The 21,284-nt window shown below is 45.8% G+C and overlaps 1 protein-coding gene across 1 annotated transcript in view; it reads right to left on the bottom strand.

Annotated features, from left to right (window-relative positions):
• Positions 1–21,284, bottom strand: part of DNAH17 (dynein axonemal heavy chain 17) — a 1,486,981-nt gene that overhangs the window by 1,159,765 nt on the left and 305,932 nt on the right. The window contains exons 14-15 of the mRNA XM_029599137.1: positions 13,143–13,251; positions 1,237–1,340 (exon numbers count right to left, since the gene is read on the bottom strand). Coding sequence (XP_029454997.1) covers positions 1,237–1,340; positions 13,143–13,251 — 213 coding nt within the window. The remainder of the gene's footprint in view (positions 1–1,236; positions 1,341–13,142; positions 13,252–21,284) is intronic.

Here is a 21,284-nt window from a genome sequence, read left to right on the forward strand (position 1 = left end):
GCAGTGCCTGAAAAATTTTTATTCTCTGCCTCTGTCTGCTGGTAGGGATGCAAAACCCACTTGTCTGGACTGATCTGGGGTATGAACAGGAACTTTAATTTGATTCTAACTCTATAGCTGATTCAAATGATATTGTTGATTAAATTTATTGTAATTCACTTTGAGGCTATTCTTGGTAAAAGATGGAATATCAAATGTTTATAACTAAATAAATAAAGCCCCCCAACTTTCTCTCTGCTTCCAGGATGAAATTCCATAGCCTCCTGCTCCAGGGGAATGTGATCCCTAGGACGGTGCTCTCCTCCAGATGCCTGAAAGGGGATCATTGGCCCTACCCTCATCCTCTCATTCCAGCTGCTGGAAAAGGAATCTTGCACTAATTCCTGTCTTCTCAGTGCCCAGGGAGCAGATCCCTTACATTGCACTGACACACTCTTTATTAACAGAGCCCATGAAAGTAATCCACAGCCCTTTACTCACTCACTCTCTCTCCTCCTGGGTCCTGGGTAGGGGATCCCTAGCCTGCATTGCTCACATACCACAAGAACCTGAGTACACCAAATGAGTGGCCATTTTTAAAGAATTTATTGTAAACAGCCAATGCTTCTTTTTTAGGCCCTGGATCATATTAAAACACTGTCTGCAAAACTACAGCTCTTGCTCAAAGACACACCTCAACCATGTATACAGGGCAATGGGCAGCACCCTATCAACAAATCTGCACAAACAATGTGTGTTTTTTATTATTTAATAGGCGCGTAGAAAACTTCAAAAAGATCACAGAACCAATATTTTTGTAAAATTTGGTCATGTTTACTTTCTGCTCTGGGGTCCATGGAGGAAGACCCAGGCCATGTATTTACAGAGAAGGGTTCCCCTGATCCTATGCTATCTTATGCTTTCTGTAGAATGAAGAGTGGATCCCTGACTTCACATTCACTTTTATCCTTGCTTCCAGGACCCAGAGAGCATATGTCTGGCCCCACTTAGCCATGTGATAAAGGAACCTGCATGCACTACAAAACAATTATTTTTAAAGTAGCTACTTTAGTTGCTTCTCTCATAGGTCTCTTTTTGTTTTTTAAATGGTGTCACTTTTTTCCTTAAAAATATTTTTCAGCAAAACTAAATATTTTACTCTTTCTATAGACACACAAAATGGGTGTGTAGGGAAACAGGAAGGGCCCAGAGTATCCACACAAATGAACAATGACATTCACATACTAAAATACTCACTTGCATAATTTGACCTATTGTTTCTATATTTGTTTTTGTTTTCTGGATTCTAGTCTCAAAGTCATAGAGACCATCTCTCAGCTCCTGAATATAATCCCAGACACCTGAAAGAAAAATGCATGTACTAACAAAAGCTGGTCACTTATCACTGATCTTACATAGAATATTGCTAAACTATTAATCTTCTCCAAAAGATTCTAACAGTAGTCTTAAGAATGAGTCTTATACTTTATGCCCTCTCAGAAATCCATACAAAACTTAAATTTCAAAGCCATTTCTGTGAGTAAAGTTATTCTTTACCAGTGGAAAAGGGTTTTTAAAAATTGCTTCCTTGTGTGTGGGCAAACTTTAAGATCATAGTACCATTACATGTGAAACTTTACCTGCACTGAAAAGAGGCATTCCTGGGACAGAGCTGGGCAGGGGTCTGCCCTTAACGTGCATTACTTTTGGAAATCCAAAAATGTGCTCATGAATTTTCTCAGAAAAACCACCTGCGCAAATTAGTAGGTGTAAATGTGCAGGTACTTTTCTTGGGATAATTTTCAAAGGGAAAGAATGTGGGTATGCAGGTAAAAAGTACCCATAGATTTTGCGCTTACACAGTCTGTGCCCTATAATATCTGTGACCAGATCCAAGACAATAAAGCAAAGTTCTCTTTAGACAGCAGGATAAAGCAGCCACACAAGTGGGTGATGTCAATGTCATCCAATGACACTAAGATAAAAAGTTCTCTCAGAGCTCAAAAGAACCAAAATTTTTCTGATCATGCATGGACCTTCCCTCCCAGCCACCAGCTGCACAAGCCTCATCAGTCTTTATAACTAGCTTTCAATTCTAAGGGGAGGTGGAAGGGATTGTGTGGCTATCTACGGAGAACACCTGTTACCTAAGCTACTTTGCTTTATTAATTAATTGATTTGATTTAAATTCTGCTTTCAGCTAGTACATTCAAGTAAGAACATAAGAACATGCCATACTGGGTCAGACCAAAGGTCCATCAAACCCAGCATCCTGTTTCCAACAGATACCAAACCAGGCCACAAGAACCTGGCAAGTACCCAAAAACTAAGTCTATTCCATGTTACCGTTGTTAGTAATAGCAGTGGCTATTTTCTAAGTCAACTTAATTAATAGCAGATAATGGACTTCTCCTCCAAGAACTTATCCAATCCTTTTTTAAACACAGTTATACTAACTGCACTAACCACATCCTCTGGCAACAAATTCCAGAGTTTAATTGTGCATTGAGTAAAAAAGAACTTTCTGTTAGAAATGTCGGTTGCGGCAGACCGCGACCGGGACCGGGTGTCATGGCCGCCGGCCGCGACGAGGAAAGGACCCGGGGCAGCAAGGGACTCACCTGGATCGCCAGGCTTGACGTCGGGGATTGGCAGGGCAGGTTTCCCTGCTTGTTCTCATCTTCACCGCCGCCATTGCCAAGCCGGCAGCATGGCTCCGCGGCTTGCTGACTCCTCCCCCTGTTCCTCTTAGGGCCGCGCGCGCGGCTGTATGGAAATTCTTAAAGGGGCCATGACAGGAAGTGTCATGGCTCCCTCTGCAGCTCCTCCTTCCGCTTCCTGTACTTAAGGCAAGGGCTGAGCATCCAGTCCTTGCCTTAAGTACAGGAAGCCTCATTCTTGGCTGCTGACTTGGACTGATGTTCGTGGTTTTCTCCTGGTTATTCCCTGGTTTGGTTTTGGATTCTTCTTTGGCTTGACCCCGGTATGGAATTGGACCCTTCTCCTGTCTCGACCCTGGTACGGCTTCGGACCCTTCTCCTGCTTTAACCCTGGACTGGATTCGGACCCCACGGGTATCTTGAACTTTGGACCGGACTTGGACTTCTCTTTGATTCCATCCTCAAGACTGTCACGACCTGCTGGAGGCGCCAGCCATCTGGAACCCACGACCTGCAGGAGGCGCCTGCATCCAGACCCCTTACAGTACTCAGAGGAATCGCCTAAGTCCCAGCGGCCGGACCCCTACGGGCTTCTCCTGGGGGGGTCGCGTGCTTCCAGGGTGAAGTCTTCTAGCAAGAGTCCTCGGTTCGCAAGGCCTCACCCTTCGACGGTAGCTATTACCGCGAAACAAGGGTCCACATTCATAACACTTTCTCCAATTAGTTTTAAATGTGCCACATGCTAACTTCATGGAGTGCCCCCTAGTCTTTCTATTATCCGAAAGAGTAAATAAACAATTCGCATCTACCCGTTCTAGACCTCTCATGATTTTAAACACCTCTATCATATCTCCCCTCAGCCGTCTCTTCTCCAAGCTGAACAGCCCTAACCTCTTTAGTACAGCAAAATTGCTTACCTTGTAATAGGTGTTACCCCAGGAGAGCAGGATGTAGTCCTCACATATGGGTGACGTCACTGACGAAGCCCTATTGTGGGAAAAACTTCTGTCAAAGTTTCTAGAAACTTTTGACTGGCAGCCTGAGGCTACTGAGCATGCCCGGCATGCCATGATATTCTCTGCCACAAGGGTCTCACTCTAGTCTAGTATGTAGCAATAAGCTTTAGCAAAAACAAAATAATAAAAGGTTTGAGACCGAACTCCGCGGGGTGGCGGGTGGGTTCTGTGAGGACTACATCCTGCTGTCCTGGGATAACACCTATTACAAGGTAAGCAATTTTGCTTTATCCCAGGACAAGCAGGATGCTAGTCCTCACATATGGGTGATTAGCAAGCTAGAGGCTGAGTCATTTTGTAGTGAAGCAACAGTGATGTATTGTTGTTGAAAATGAGTCAGCCGAAGATCACAGCAGGTTGGATGTAGAAGGAGTTGGGATTAAACTGGAAACAAGCTCTTTAAGACAGATTGTCCATAGGATGAATCATGTCGTCCTTCTTTGTCCAAACAGTAATGAGCTGCAAATGTGTGAAGAGAACTCCATGTTGCTGCTTTACATATGTCAAGGATTGGCACCGAACGATAGTGTCCTACTGAGGTTGACATTGCTCTTACTGAATGTGCCTTTACTCGTCCTTGGAGAGGAAGACCTGCTTTTTCATAGCAAAACTGTATGCAATCTGCTAGCCAATTGGATAGAGTATGTTTACCCACTGCTTTCCCTAGTTTGTTTGGATCATAGGAAACAAACAGTTGATTGGATTTCCTGTGGGCTACAGTGCGGTTTAAATAAAAGGACAATGCACGTTTACTAAGGTGTGTAAAGCCCGCACACCTTGGTGAGAATGAGGCCTTGGAAAGAATGTGGGTAAAACTATGGATTGGTTCAAGTGGAACTCTGTAACTACCTTAGGGAGGAACTTTGGATGTGTACGAAGAACCACTCTGTCGTGTAGAAACTTTGTATAAGGTTCGTATGTGACAAGTGCTTGTAACTCATTAACTCTTCTAGCTGATGTAATAGCTATGAGGAAGATAGTCTTCCATGTGAGAAATTTAAGATCACAGAAATCTATGGGTTCGAAAGGAGAATGCATTAGTCCTGTTAAAACCAGATTCAGGTCCCATGCAGTGACTGGAGGCCGAATTGGTGGTTTAAGGTGAGTTAAACCTCTCATAAACCTGCTGACAAGAGATTGTGTAGAGATTGGTGCATCTCCAATTTTGTTCTGGTAAGCTGAGATGGCCCTCAAATGGACTCTTACAGATGAAGTCTGAAGACCAGAGTCTGATAGATGGTATAAGTAGTCTAACAGAGAGGTTGTGGGGCAGGTGAAAGGGTCTATATTCTTTTGTCTGCACCACATAGCAAATCTTTTCCATTTGGAAGAGTAATTCTTTCGTGTGGAAGGTTTGCGTGAAGCTAGAAGCACTTGAGATATATTGGTAGAAAGATTGAGTGGTTGTAAAATCAGGCTTTCAACATCCATGCTGTCAAGGATAGGGATTGAAGGTTGGAATGGCACAACCAACCCTGATCCTGAGTTATGAGTGTGGGAGCTACTCCCAGGTGAATAGGATCCCTGTCTGAGAGGTCTAGAAGTGTGGGAAACCATACTTGTCGAGGCCAAGACGGGGCTATGAGTATCATGGTTCCCTTGTCCTGTTGTAATTTCACTAGAGTTTTTGTTATGAGCGGTACTGGTGGATACGCGTATAGTAGGCCTGAGTTCCAAGGGCGAGCAAAGGCATCCTTGGCTGGTTGGTTCTTCTGTTTGTGTAGAGAACAGAAGATGTCCACTTTGTGATTCAGATGTGATGCAAAGAGGTCTATTGTTGGTTGTCCCCAATGTTGAAATATTTTGGTCGCTACTGAGGGATCCAGAGACCATTCGTGTGGTTGGAACTGACGACTTAGTCGATCTGCCACTATATTTTGAATGCCTGCCAGATAAGTGGCCTGGAGGAACACTGAGTGGTTCAGGGCCCAGGCCCAAATCTGTGCAGCTTCTTGGCAGAGGAGATAAGATCCCATACCTCCCTGTTTGTTGATGTACCACATGGCTACTGTGTTGTCTGTTTGGATGAGAACAGTCTTGTGTGAGAGGCAGTCCTTGAACGCATGAAGTGCATAACGCATAGCTCGAAGTTCCAGGAAGTTTATCTGAATTGTTGCTTCGAGTTTTGTCCAAGTTCCTTGAGTTTGGAGATTGTTTATGTGAGCTCCCCAACCCAAGGTAGATGCATCTGTAGTTAATGTTATCTGTCGGACTGGTTGTTGGAAGGGTAGGCCCTTGCGCAAATTGTCCTTGTTCACCCACCATAGTAGGGAAGAATGGAGCTGGTGGTTTACGTGAATAGGGGAATGCAGTGGTTGAATGGCTTGGATCCATTGTGTTCGTAATGTCCATTGGGTTACTCTCATGGCAAGTCTTGCCATAGGAGTGACATGAACTGTGGAAGCCATGTGGCCTAGTAAGGTGAGAAACTGATGCACTGTTGCTTGTTTCTTTGAGTGAATCGAGTTCGCCAACAGGGAAAGTGTTTCTGCTCGATCCTCGGGTAGAAAGGCCTTTGCAAGGATGGTGTTCAATTCTGCTCCTATGAATTTGAGTAGATGAGAAGGAATAAGGTGGGATTTTTGATAATTGATTAGAAACCCCATTTTGTGAAGTACAGCAATTGTGTGATTTAGGGAAGTTACAGCTCCTTGCTGAGATTGACTTCTGATGAGCCAGTCGTCTAGATATGGGAAAACATGAACACCTTGTTTGTGCAAGTGTCCTGCTACTACTGCTAGACTTTTGGTGAACACTCTGGGAGCAGAAGCAAGGCCGAATGGCAGCACTCTGTACTGGAAATGTTGCTGGCCTACTGTGAAGTGCAGGTACTTGCGATGAGGAGGAAATATTGGAATGTGAGCATAAGCATCTTAAAGATCCAGAGAACAAAAGCCAATCTCCTTTTTGAAGAAGTGGAAGCATGGTGCCTAGAGAGACCATCCTGAACTTTTCTTTTTTTAAGAATTTGTTGAGATTTCTGAGATCTAGGATGGGGTGTTGGCCTCCGGTTTTCTTTGGAATGAGGAAATAACGGGAATAGAATCCTCTGCCCTGCTGAAGCTGTGGCACCAGCTCTACAGCCTTGGCTTTCAGAAGGGTGGATAATTATTTTTGTAAGTGAAGTATGCGATTTTCGCTGAGAGTAATTCGGTGGAAAATCTTGGGGAAGTGATGTGAAATTGAGGCTAAAAGACAGGAATCAGAGAGTAGGATTAAATGGACAATTTTCTCAGTGGAAGGGAGTGGACAGTGGAGTGCCTCAGGGATCTGTATTGGGACCCTTACTTTTCAATATATTTATAAATGATCTGGAAAGAAATACGACGAGTGAGAATCAAATTTGCAGATGACACAAAATTGTTCAGAGTAGTTAAATCACAAGCAGCTTGTGATAAATTGCAGGAAGACCTTGTAAGACTGGAAAATTGGGCATCCAAATGGCAGATGAAACTTAATGTGGATAAGTGCAAGGTGATGCATATAGGGAAAAATAACCCATGCTATAATTACACAATGTTGGGTTCCATATTAGGTGCTACAACCCAAGAAAGAGATCTAGGCGTCATAGTGGATAAAACATTGAAATCGTCGGTTCAGTGTGCTGCGGGAGTCAAAAAAGCAAATAGAATGTTGGGAATTATTAGAAAGAGAATGGTGAATAAAACGGAAAATGTCATAATGCCTCTGTATCGCTCCATGGTGAGACCGCACCTTGAATACTGTGTACAATTCTGGTCGCCGCATCTCAAAAAAGATATAATTGCGATGGAGAAGGTACAGAGAAGGGCTACCAAAATGATAAGGGGAATGGAACAGCTCCCCTATGAGGAAAGACTTTTCAGCTTGGAGAAGAGATGACTGAGGGGGGATATGATAGAGATGTTTAAAATTATGAGAGGTCTAGAACGGGTAGATGTGAATCGGTTATTTACTCTTTCGGATAGTAGAAGGACTAAGGGGCACTCCATGAAGTTAGCATGGGGCACATTTAAAACTAATCGGAGAAAGTTCTTTTTTACTCAACGCACAATTAAACTCTGGAATTTGTTGCCAGAGGATGTGGTTAGTGCAGTTAGTATAGCGGTGTTTAAAAAAGGATTGGATAAGTTCTTGGAGGAGAAGTCCATTACCTGCTATTAAGTTCACTTAGAGAATAGCCACTGCCATTAGCAATGGTAACATGGAATAGACTTAGTTTTTGGGTACTTGCCAGGTTCTTATGGCCTGGATTGGCCACTGTTGGAAACAGGATACTGGGCCTGATGGACCCTTGGTCTGACCCAGTATGGCATTTTCTTATGTTCTTATGTTCTTAAGGCGATAGACTCTCCGAGGAGCAGATAGCCAGAGATGAGGAGAGGGCCCCCACGGAGCGGGTACCAAGAGCGTTTCACGCTGAAGAGGTAGCCACAGGAACGGGAAGTCCGTAGTGAGCGAAGCGGATTCAGCAACGAGGGAACTCATTGCCAAGTCATTAGTAGGCAAGGCCAGCCGACTTAAGTATCCTGGAGGGGACGCCCCCGAGGTTCCCATGATGTGCTTAATACTGGCTCGTGCGCACGCGCACCTAAGGGATTCCAAGGGCAAGATGGCGGTCTTCAGCATCCGTGCCGTCCAGGGAGGCCTGGGAGAGGTAGGCAAGCGATAGCTGGCGGAGGGCGCAAGTCTACCCAACGGAGTCAATGTAGTAAAGAAAGAGGTGAGCAAGAGTGGTCACAGCCATCTGCGACCAACGGTCATAACAAACAGGCTGAGGCTGCATTCCCTCAACAGCAGACCAGGATTCAAAGATCCTCCAAATATTCTGCACATACATCAAAGATGTAGAAGGTCGCCCTACCTGCAATAAGGTGTAAATAACTGTTTTGGAATATTCCTTCCATCTTAGTCATCTCCTCTCAGAAGTGAAGCCATGAGACAGAAGTGAGTTGTCTGACTCAAAAATATTGGGCCCTGATGAAAAATAGTCAACCAATGTCCGAACCTCAGGGGCCTGTCTATGGCCATTTTGATCAGATCTAGGAAGCATGGACGATGTGGCCACTTTGAAGCTACCAGGATCACATTGCCCAGATGTTTCTCTAGCCACCGTATTCCCTTGTCCACCAGAGGCCATGGAAGGAAGACAAAGAAGAATCCCTCAAATTTATGACAGCACCAGAGCTCTGATTACATCCATACCCTGTTCTGTTCAGCGGCTGTAAAGCTACAACACCTTGGTGTTCTCTTTGGTCGAGATTCTCCCATCTTCCTTGAATGAGACACACTGCTGCCTCCAACAGCTCCCATTCCCCGGGGTCTAACTTTCTCTGCTGAGAAAATCTGCCTGAACATTGTTCACTCTGGTGATGTGAGATGCTGTCAGCTGCTCCAAGTGCTGCTCTGCCCAGAGAATCAACTCCCAGGCCTCTTGAGCCACTGCCTGATTCTTGGTTCCACCTTGACAGTTGATGTAGGCCACTGTCGTCACTTTGTCTGATAGGATCCGTACTGAATGGCCACGTAACCTTGGCAGACAGCAAGCAACATGAAATGCAATGCTCTCATCTCTAACCAATTGATAGACAATGAGGCCTGTTTCCACCACTGGCCCTGCGCCAACTGATCTTGCCACACTGCCCGCTATCCAGAGAGGTTTGCATCAGTGGTGACTATTACCCAGTTCGGAACCTCCAATTCTGCACCATGCTTGAGACTGGTGCGAGTAAGCCACCACGAAAAATTGTTCTTGGCTTCCCCCTCTACCGGAAGAGGAAGATGAAACTCTTCCAATAACAGTTTCCAGCGGGAGAGAAAAACCCCCTGCAGAGGCCACATATGCACGAACACCCAATGCATTAATTCCAATGTTGCTGCAATAGAACCCAGGACCTGTAAATATTCCCAGACCATGGGCGCCGAAAGCTCTAGCAAAAGCCTAATCTGACTCTGCAATTTCAAGTCTCTCTCTATGAGAAACACTCTCTCCACCAATGTGTCGAACTTAGCTCCCAGATACTCCAGAATTTGAAAGAGAACTAAATGGCCTGTTGCTAGGTTCACCACACATCCTAGAGTTTCAAGTGCATTGGTACCATTTCTACTGATTTTCAACAGAGGTCCTCTGATTATGCACAAATGAGCCAGTCATCCAGATGCAAGTGCACCAACACACCCTCCTTTTGCAATGCGGCCACCTCCACTACCATCACATTGATGGTACCAGCTGAAGGGAAGGGCTTGAAACTGAAAATGTTCCCTTAGGACCATGAACCTCAGGAATTTCTGGTGCTCCAACCTGATGGCTATGTGCAGATATGCCTCTGTCAAGGCAAGAGATGTCAAGAACTATCCCTTGCGCACTGCTGCTATGATGGACCTCAGAGTTGGATCTCAGAGTTTCCATGCAGAAATGGGGAACCTTGACAGCCACATTTATCTTCTTTAAATCCAATATATCTTGAATTGGATATGGGGGGGGGGGGGAAGAAACAGGATGCTTAACTGGGAGGGAACTGGGGAAAGGCTGTTCCATCGCCATGTGTGTTTTTTTAAATCACCCCCCTCGCGCGCGAGTCGTAACCAGCCTGTACATGCGCGCCCGATATAAAATCAGGCGCGCATGTGTGCACGAGTATCATATTTTATAACATGCGCGTAGTGACACGCACATGTTATAAAATTGGTGCATCCATGTGCGTGCATGGCTTTTAAAATCTACCTCTAAGCGTATTCAGGGTCTGAGCCAACAGACTCAGGCCACGTCGAGTGTGTTCAGGATCTAAGCCAACAAACTCAGCAAGACATCTCTGTGAAAAACAGAAAAAATCTGAGCAGAGTCTGAACTAGCTCTCAATCATATACAATTTCTCCCTCTTCTACAGGTGAGAAAGCCAATTCCTCATCGTAATCCTCCGATGTCTCATGAGCCACATCCCCTTAACATTACCAGGAACAGCCTCCCTGCAGCATTTGCCCACCATGACTGACAAATGGGAGGCCCGAGTACATGATCTCTATATAGTAGGTTGCTTCACCTTCACTGGCCGCCCCTATAGAAAGATCTGCAGGCCCTGGAAACATTCCACCCAGGAGGAGGAGGATGGATCTATATTGGAGCCCATAGGCCCAAACTTGCTCTCTCCATCCTCTCTCTCTCGGGGAAGCTTCTGCCCTTGGGAACAAGGAAGGAGAAGAACTGACCATTGGTTTGCCTCCCACTTCACTTCCCTCCAGAGACACCATAGGCCAAGGGGATGTCCCAACATGGGCAAAAGCTGTAGTAGTCAAATCACTTTGGCATCTAAACAACACTGACACAAAAAGAGAGAGAGGAATGAATTGCTATCAGATGGCAAGCCTCACAGATAGCAAGGCATTTGGACCTGTTTGTCCCCGGCGCCTAGCTTTCCTGAACTTTGGCTCTAGGCAGCCTCTTACATGCACACCAATGCCACCCAGATGTACACACACACACCCCTCCAGGAAGCGCACAAATATGCACTCAAAACTAGGTCACAATCGTATGCACACAAGTACATGAGCAAATACATGCTCGTATAGGCTGTGGTTATATGTGCACAAGTAGCTGTGCAAATATGCACTCAAGTTTAGATTGCAGTCTTTTGTGCAAACGTATCCATGCAAATATGTGCTCCAGTTTAGGTCACAGCCTTATGCGCACAAGTACCTGTGCAAATACGTGCTCAAGTACCTGCACAAATATGCACTCAAGTACCTGCACAAATACACGTGCAAGTCTAGGTCATAGATGCACGCACTTAAATCTAGGCCACGGCCTTGCATGCACAGGTCTATGCGTATACAACCACCACACGGCGAGAATGCACACACACACCAATGCACGCGGGAAAAGAATCGCTGCCGTGGCCTACCACATGGCTAAGCAAAGCCAGCCTGCATCTTCAGCGCGTTTAGGCCTGGATCCATTCAACATCCATTACAAAAAATCATTGAAGGCCTGAAGAGCAACAGCTCAGGCCTCTTGACTGGCCGAAAATTCATGGAGACTGCTGGGGCCGAGAGCCAGCATACCCCGTTGCCTGTTCCGCTAAACAAGTTTTATGCATAAACAAATTAAAACCAGCAGAAGATCTCACTGCATCTCTCAGGGATAGGAACTGCCGGCGATAATTGCGGAGGGTATTCCCCTGCCTCTCCCACCAAAGTTGCTAGGGAATCGAAAATGGCTCCATTTCTGCACTGATGGAGAAAGCCTCAGCGCTAGACCATCACCCGTGAGGCTCGTTCTACCGGTGCAGGCATGCTCGATGCAAACCCCCCAACGCCATGCCGCTTTTGCCACCTATGCACACTGTTTCTCCCCGTACCAGCAGCACCACCAGCACCTTAATGGCAAGCAGGGGAACAGACCCTCAGCACTCCAGAACCAACACCCGGTCTCCTCCACAGGCAGAGAAGCTGCTGAAAAACTCCATTGCTGAGTTCCCCCTAGCTGCTAAGATAGCCGCCCCCCCCCCCCCCCCCCGGAACCTTGATGCTGCACAGATTCCTTTTAACTAGTTCTTTCTTTTTTTTTTACTCTGAGAACAATTAAAGAATCATAGAAACCAATACTTTCCTTTGGTGCAGAGATTCTGGTTCCAGAAGTGCACCTTGCATGAAAGATCAGAAAACAGCCAGACCACTGGCTATATCCGTCTCCTTTCGCCAAACTTTAGCGATCCAGCCCAGGAGAAACCGTATAAAAGGGATACTTCCCTGCTCTATTGGGCTTGCAGTGCAGAACTGCCAGCAGGTTCCATTGCTGTCTCGTGGGGGATGAGGGATTTTGACCAAAAGATGTCCATCCCATGGACCTCCAGACCGAGCTATCAGAAGGGTCACCAACCCCCTACTCATCCACCTCAAACCAGGGGGGGTTGGCCCCACCAGGACCTCATGACCCCCTGGGAGGATCCAGAAATTTTATTATATTTTCTTTCTCTCCAAACTGCAGGTTTTACACCATCTACCATCTGCTGGAGACAGAGAAATACTGAGGGACTGCAGGTGGCACACTGGGTTATGTACAGTGTCAGTGAAACTTTGTTTCCATCTGCTGGCAGGGAGGCAAAGCCCAGGAGTCTGGACTGATCTGGGTATGTCAGAGAACAAGGCTTTTCTCCCATTCTGTGTCTATAGAAAAATGCTTAGTAAATAAGGTTCTAAGAGGTAAAAACATGATGATCATTTTGAAAAAAGACCAGATTCATCCAGTCACTCGAGTGGATGAAAAAGACTAAGGAGACTTGCATGATTAGCAGCTGTGCAGGAACGCCCACACATGCTCAGAAAATCCTTCTTGGCTTTTTTGAGCTCAGAGAGCTTTTTCCATCCATTGGAATGACATCACCCACTTGTATGGCTGATATTCTGCTTGTGCACAGCAAAATAGAAGCAAAACTAAATCTTCAAATTCAGATACACTGAGCCACTAAAACATAAAAAATATACCATACATATAACAAAATGTAATTCTAACCTTCATGATTCCAAAACAAAGAACTTTCTGCTTTTTGCAGTTGTATATCGTTGTCATCTAACTCACTCTTAATCAATGGAAATTCAACTGGCAATATTGTTGTCTTGATCTGTGGTGGAAAGAAAGTTTAAAAATACAAGATTTTGTTACTATTACCGAAGGATATGAAAAATATACTAAGATAACATTTCAAAGTTGCTGCCTGCCTTTCGCTTCCTTTATAAATAAAGATTTTTATTGACGAACTTATGGAGATGCCGTTGGAGCTCTGTGAAAAGATGCAGCATGTCTAAATATTCTTTTTCTTTATTTTTTAAGATTGTGTTATTTTTATCTTGTAGGCATATGATTTTTAATTGTGAATGTTTTGCTTTTGATCTACGTCTCAAAACTTGCAATGTATCTGGATTCCAAAATTTAATAAACTAATTCAATAAACTACCCCAGCCAGTCTGATTATAGCAGAGTTGCTTACCTGTAACAGGTGTTCTCCCATCACAGCAGGATGTTAGTCCTCCGATATGGGCGACATCATCAGGATGGAGCCTATCACAGAAAACTTTTGTCAAAGTTTCTAGAACTTTGACTTGACACACTGAGCATGCCCAGCATGACATCAACTCTGCATCCAGCTGGGGTGCCCCCTCAGTTTCGTTTATAGTAAAAGTACGAGCGAAAAATAAAATAATAAATCGTAAGCGAATCCAACTCCGCGGGGTGGCGGGCGGGTTTCGTGAGGACTAACATCCTGCTGTCCTGAGAGAACACCTGTTACAGGTAAGCAACTCTGCTTTCTCCCAGGACAAGCAGGATGGTAGTCCTCACATATGGGTGAATAGCGAGCTGAGGATGCCCGAGTAAATGTACCAAAAGCACCCAATGACGTGCAACAGGCACAACAACAGGGGTGGGTTTGGTTAAGAGGGCAGCCTGATATTCCAGTGGGTCGCTGGAAGTAAGTTGGGTTACTACACTGAGAATAAATTGCACAAAACAGACTGGCCAAAAATGGAATCTTGTCTGTCAGTCTTGTCCAGAAAATAATGAGTTGCAAAGGTATGGAGAGAACTCCATGTAGCAGCCCTACAGATGTCAGTGAGAGGCACCAAACGAAAGAGCGCTACTGAGGTCGCCATGGTAGAGTGCGCTTTCATACCTTCCTGTAGTGGAAGGCCTGCTTGCTGGTAGCAGAAGGAAATACAGTCCACCAGCCAGGAGGATAGGGTTTGTATACCCACCGGAACTCCCAGTTTGGTTTTATCGAAGGAGACAAACAGCTGCGTGGAATTCCTATGGGCTACAGTGTGTTCCAAATAGAAGGCTAGTGCACTTTTGCAGTCCAAGGAATGCAGCACTCGCTCACCTGGATGTGAGTGGGGTTTTGGAAAGAAAGTAGGTAGTATAATGGATTGATTTAAGTGAAATTCAGATACTACCTTTGGTAAAAATTTAGGATGAGTGCAAGCACCACACGATCATGGAGAAATTTTGTGTAAGGTGGGTATGTTACCAGCGCTTGTAGCTCACTGACTCTGCGAGCTGACGTTATAGCTAGGAGAAAGAGCACTTTCCAAGTGAGATAACGCAGCTCGCAGGAGTGCAGAGGCTCAAACGGAGGTTTCATGAGCTGTGCTAATACAACATTGAGGTCCCAAGCAGGGAATGAAGGACGAAGTGGGGGCTTTAGATGTTGTGTTGATATGGAGACATCCCCTAATCCCTTGTGGTAAGCGGCTATGGCACTGATATGGACTCTAATGGAGGAAGTTTGTAGATCAGACTCCTATAGGTACCAGAGATAGTCTAGAAACTTCGCTGTGGGGCAGGTAAAAGGATCTATCTCCTTTGACATACACCAGAAGGAAAATCTTTTACATTTGGAACGATAAGATTTTCTAATAGAAGGCTTCCGTGAAGCTACGAGGACTCGGGATACAGTGTCCGAGAGGTTTAGAGATTGTAGGATTAACCTTTCAACATCCATGCTGTCAGGGACAGGGCCTGGAGGTTCGGATGACACAGTTGTCCGTTGTTCTGCGTTATCAGAGATGGATCTGCTCCCAGGCAAATTTGCGGATGTACTGAGAGGTCGTGAAGGATGGGAAACCACACCTGACGCAGCCAGTAAGGGACTATGAGAATCATTAAGCCCTTGTCTTGTCGTAACTTCATGAGAGTCTTGCTGATGAGTGGAAGTGGAGGGTAAGCATACAGGAGACCCTTTGACCATGAGATGGCGAAAGCATCCCTTGGGGGTATCCTGGAACTGCGATGTAGTGAGCAGAGGTTTTCCACTTTGTGGTTGTGAATTGACGCAAAGAGATCTGTGTGTGGATAGCCCCACCGCTGGAAGATTTTCTCTGCTACCGTGGGATTTAGGGACCATTCGTGGGATGAAAGGTCCAATTCAACTTGTCCGCAATCACATTATCCACGCCTGCCAGGTAAGTTGCTCTCAGGAACATGGAGTGAGAGAGAAACCAGGCCCATATCTGTGCTACTTCCTGACATAGCAAGTACAAACCCGTTCCACCCTGTTTGTTGATGTACCACATCGCTACCTGGTTGTCTGTTTGGACTAGGATTGTCTTGTTGGATAGGCAATCCTGGAAGGCCATTAGGGCATACCTTATTGCCCTGAGCTCCAGAAAATTTATTTGCTGTTGCGCGATTCTGCTGCAGACCAGGTTCCCTGAGTTTGCAGGTTGTTGACATGGGCTCCCCAATCTAGGTTGGAAGCATCTGTGGTCAGTGTTATTTGAGGTTCTGGAGACTGAAAGGGTAGGTCCCTGAGAAGATTGGACTCCTGAATCCACCAAGCTAGCGAGAGATGAAGTTGCCTGGTGACGTGGACAATGCTGAACATTGGATGGTGGGCCTGAGACCACTGGGACTTTAGGGTCCATTGTGTTACTCTCATGGCTAGACGAGCCATTGGAGTAACATGAACTGAGGATGCCATGTGACCCAACAAAGTTAGAAAATGATGAGCTGTTATGGATCGACGAGTCTGTACTAGTTTCTCAAGGGTTGCGAGCGTGTGTGCACGATCCCTTGGGAGAAAAACTTTTGCCTGTATGGTGTTTAAATCCGCTCCAATGAAGGAGAGGATCTGTGAAGGAGTCAGATTGGATTTCGGATAGTTAATGAGAAATCCCAATGACAGTAGTAGCTGTAGGGTTAGATGAAGGTAATTTAGAACTGCCTTTTTGGACGGTGCCCTTAGCAACCAGACATCTAAGTAGGGGTAGATGTGGATGCTTTGTCGTCTTAAGTATGCTGCTACTACTGCCAGGCATTTCGTAAAGACTCGAGGTGCTGATGCTAGGCGGAATGGTAGGACCCGGTACTGAAAGTGACGGTGTCTGACTAGGAAACAGAGGTATTTTCAGTGAGACGGTGTAATCGCTATATGAGTATATGCGTCTTGTAGGTCTAGAAAGCAAAGCCAATCTCCCTTTTGGAGAAGAGGGAGTAGGGAGCATAAGGTTACCATTCTGAACTTTTCCTTTTGCAGATGTTTGTTTAAGGCACGAAGATCCAAGATTGGTCGAATGCCTCTTGATTTTTTTGGTATTACAAAATATCAAGAATAGAACCCTTTTCCCTGCTGTAGAGTGGATACTGGTTCTATGGTATTGGATCGGAGAAGGGTTGTTAGTTCCTCCTCCAGAAGTGGTGAGTGGTCAGTTAATCCCCACCCCGGACGAGGAGGGGAGTCCGATGGTATTGAAAGGAAGATGGTAACCTTGAGCTACTACCGAGAGAATCCATTGATCTGTAGTGATTGTGCGCCATGTATTGGAGAAATGGAACAAGCGGCCACCCACTGGCAGAGATGGTAAAGGTGGAAGTTGACACTTTCTTTCTAGCAGGGAGTCAAAACCCCAAAGCAGGGCCAGGCTGCGGAGCTGTCTGGGTTTTTTGAGGTCTGGATTGACGGGCTTGACCCTTCTGGTATGGCCTGGTTGGGCGAGTGCGAGATGGGGGATGATAATACCTACAAGCTTTATAGGTTGTCCTCGTGGTCTCTCTTCTGAACAGCTGTTTAGAAGTAGAGGGAAAATCAGAGGGTACAGCAGAGAGCTGGCGCAATGTCTTATGGTGGTCCTCGAGTTGTGCGACAGTCTCCTGTATTTTATCCCCGAATAAATTATTGCCTGTACAGGGGAGGTCCACCAACCTCTCCTGAACTTCCGGCCATAAATCTGATGACTTTAGCCATGCCCATCTTCTGGCACTTATTCCCGCTGCAGACACTCTAGAAGCAGTGTCAAAGATGTCATATGCAGTTCAGACCTCGTGCTTCCCAGCATCAAGACCTTTTTTGAGGATGGAGTTCAGCTGTTCCTGAAATTTCTCTGGAAGGGATTCAGAAAAGTCTTGCAGCAGCTTGAAGAGACTTCTGTGTACTGTGTCATATATAGCTGGTAGGCCCCTATAACGCGAAATCAGCATGGAGCCATGGAATACCCTACGTCCCAAGGCGTCAAGAAACCTCTGCTCTTTCCCAGGAGGTGTAGAAGAATGGGGCCGAGGCCTTCTTGCCTTCTTCTGAGCAGACTCCACTACAACGGAATGGTGAGACAGCTGGACAGATCGCGTTTTCGGAGGCACCGGTGGAAGTGTGTGCAGATGAGCGTATCCAGCCTTGTCCAGTAATGGAGCCAGCACCGCAGGCATCGGATCCGTGTCTGAGATTGGTGCCAGTATCGATGGAAGCGAAGACCTTGAGTGCTTCGATGACTGCCTCTTGAACCATCTGCTTCAATTCCTCGCGGAAAGCTGGGGTTTGGAAGACCAGTTCTGGAGTTGGAGGCTGCATAGGCATCGCTGGAGGGTCCACCGGTGAGAGTGGAGTCTCAGCTCCCAGCACCGCTGAAGGTGGGGTACGCCTCGATGTCCTGGGAATGGAGGAGGATGGATGCTCCTCTGTGCGGGCCTTCTTCTTCAGTGGCTCTGTCGATGCCGACGTTGAGGCTTTGCTTTGACCAGCGGAAGGAGCCTTCCGATGGCAATGTCGGTGCTTTTCATGGTGCTCGGCCTGGTCTTTCTCCAGTACCGAGGATGAAGAGGTAGACGCCTTCGAGAGGGATCCCACCGATCGAGAATCACCAGTGTCTGGCCGGAGGAGTTGAAGGCGAAGGCGCCAATGACGTTGAGGATTTCGGCAGAGAAGGCTGCATAGTTTGGAACAGAAGCTCCATTTTCTCTAAGTGGGCCTGGTGGTCCTTAGGGGGTCATTTGGGCACAAGTGGTACATATCGCAATGTCGTGGGTAGCCCCCAAGCACAAGACACATACCTGATGTGGGTCCGTGATGGACATTGTTCGTGGCAGTTGGGGCACCTTCGAAAACCCGTCGCCATACTTGTTACAGTTGATAGGGGGACCCCGGATGGGGTGAAATTTGTCAAAATTTTTGGAAAACGTTCTGTGAGGAAATTCCTGCCAGGAATATGTGTAAGAGCTCCTCAACCCACGTGGCTACTGCCGCGTGGAAAAAAAAGAGACTAAGGGGGATCCCTGCTGGATGCAGGGTTGATGGCATGCTGGGCATGCTCAGTGTGCCAAGTAAAAGTGCTAGAAACTTTGACAAAAGTGTTCCATGATAGGCTCCATCCTGATGATGTCACCCATATGTGAGGACTACCATCCTGCTTGTCCTGGGAGAAACTGCTGTACGAGTAAGAGCAGTAATATTACAAGGCAGATTTCCACATTACAAAAATATAAAAGTGAATTTTTGAAATAGATGTTGTTCTCAAATTCAAATTCTTCTTATAGTAAGGGAAAATTGTTATTTCCAGTTTTTACCTTATTTTTCTATGGTTTCATTAGACATTTTATTTATTTCATTTCAAAACTCTTATATTCCACCAATTCATGTTTAGGTTCTTAGCAGAGCTTAGCAGAATAAAACAAGCTGACAAGTACATAGCAATACACATATAACCAAATGACAGTGTCTCACAATAAAACTAAAAGCACAGAGATCAATATTCAAAACTTTTACTTGACAATGTTATCCGTTTAAATGGCAGAGTTTGCAATATTCAGCCCCTTATCCAGGTAAAATCTAGTTGGATAAAAAAGAAGCTTCTGGGGGAAAGAAAGCAAAATTGCTTACCTTGTAATAGGTGTTATCCCAGGACAGCAGGATGTAGTCCTCACATATGGGTGACATCACTGATGGAGCCCTGATACGGAAATCTTTCTGTCAAAGTTTCTAGAAACTTGACTGGCCCTGTGAGGTCACTGAGCATGCCATGATATTCTCTGCCACAGGGGTCTCTCTTCAGTCTCGTATGTAGCAATAAGCTTTAGCAAAAATAAAATAATAAAACGTATTGGACCCAACTCCGCGGGGTGGTGGGTGGGTTTCGTGAGGACTACATCCTGCTGTCCTGGGATAACACCTATTACAAGGTAAGCAATTTTGCTTTATCCCAGGACAAGCAGGATGCTAGTCCTCACATATGGGTGATTAGCAAGCTAGAGGCTGAGTCATTTTGTAGTGAAGTAACAGTTAAGTATTGTTGTTGAAAATGAGGCAGCCGAAGATCACAGCAGATTGGATGTAGAAGGAGTTGGGATTAAACTGGAAACAAGGTCTTTAAGACAGATTGTCCATAGGATGAATCATGTCGTCCTTGTTTGTCCAAACAGTAATGAGCTGCAAAGGTGTGAAGAGAACTCCATGTTGCTGCTTTACATATGTCAAGAATTGGCACTCAACGATAGTGTGCTACTGAGGTTGACATTGCTCTTACTGAATGCGCCTTTACTCGCCCTTGGAGAGGAAGGCCTGCTTTTTCATAGCAAAACTGTATGCAATCTGCTAGCCAATTGGATAGAGTATGTTTACCCACTGCTTTACCCAGTTTGTTTGGATCATAAGATACAAAGAGTTGATTGGATTTCCTATGGACTGCAGTGCGGTCTAAGTAAAAAGCTAGTGCACGCTTACAGTCCAAGGTATGTAAGGCTCGTTCTCCTTGGTGTGAATGAGGCCTTGGAAAGAATGTGGGTAAAACTATGGATTGGTTCAAGTGGAATTCCGTAACTACCTTGGGGAGGAATTTTGGATGTGTTCGGAGAACCACTCTGTCATGTAAGAATTTTGTATAGGGTGAGAACGTGACAAGTGGTGTACCACAAGGATCGGTGTTGGGACCGGTCCTGTTCAATATATTTGTGAGCGACATTGCGGACGGGGTAGAAGGTAAGGTTTGTCTTTTTGCGGATGACACTAAGATCTGCAACAGAGTGGACACGCCGGAAGGAGTGGAGAGAATGAGACGGGATTTAAGGAAGCTGGAAGAGTGGTCGAAGATATGGCAGCTGAGATTCAATGCCAAGAAGTGCAGAGTCATGCATATGGGGAGTGGAAATCCAAATGAACTGTATTCGATGGGGGGGAGAAGGGCTGATGTGCACGGAGCAGGAGAGAGACCTTGGGGTGATAGTGTCTAATGATATGAAGTCTGCGAAACAATGCGACAAGGCGATAGCAAAAGCCAGAAGAATGCTGGGCTGCATAGAGAGAGGAATATCGAGTAAGAAAAGGGAAGTGATTATCCCCTTGTACAGGTCCTTGGTGAGGCCTCACCTGGAGTACTGTGTTCAGTTCTGGAGACCGTATCTACAAAGAGACAAGGACAAGATGGAAGCGGTACAGAGAAGGGCGACCAGGAAGGTGGAGGGTCTTCATCGGATGACATACGAGGAGAGATTGAACAATCTAAATATGTACTCCCTGGAGGAAAGGAGGAGCAGGGGTGATATGATTCAGACTTTCAGATACTTGAAAAACTTGAACGATCCAAAGACAACGACAAACCTTTTCCGTCAGAAAAAAATCAGCAGAACCAGAGGTCACGAGCTGAGGCTCCAGGGAGGAAGACTAAGAACCAATGTCAGGAAGTATTTCTTCACAGAAAGGGTGGTGGATGCCTGGAATGCCCTTCCAGAGGAAGTGGTGAAGTCTAAAACTGTGAACGACTTCAAGGGGGCATGGGATAAACACTGTGAATCCATCAAGTCTAGAGGGCGTGAATAAAGAGAAGGCAGCAAAACACTGCACGGAGCGGCAGTAGCCACAGAGGCATTCAAACACTGCACGGAGCGGCAGTAGCCACA

This window comes from Rhinatrema bivittatum, chromosome 4 (assembly GCF_901001135.1).
Source record: "Rhinatrema bivittatum chromosome 4, aRhiBiv1.1, whole genome shotgun sequence".
NCBI lineage: Eukaryota > Metazoa > Chordata > Amphibia > Gymnophiona > Rhinatrematidae > Rhinatrema > Rhinatrema bivittatum.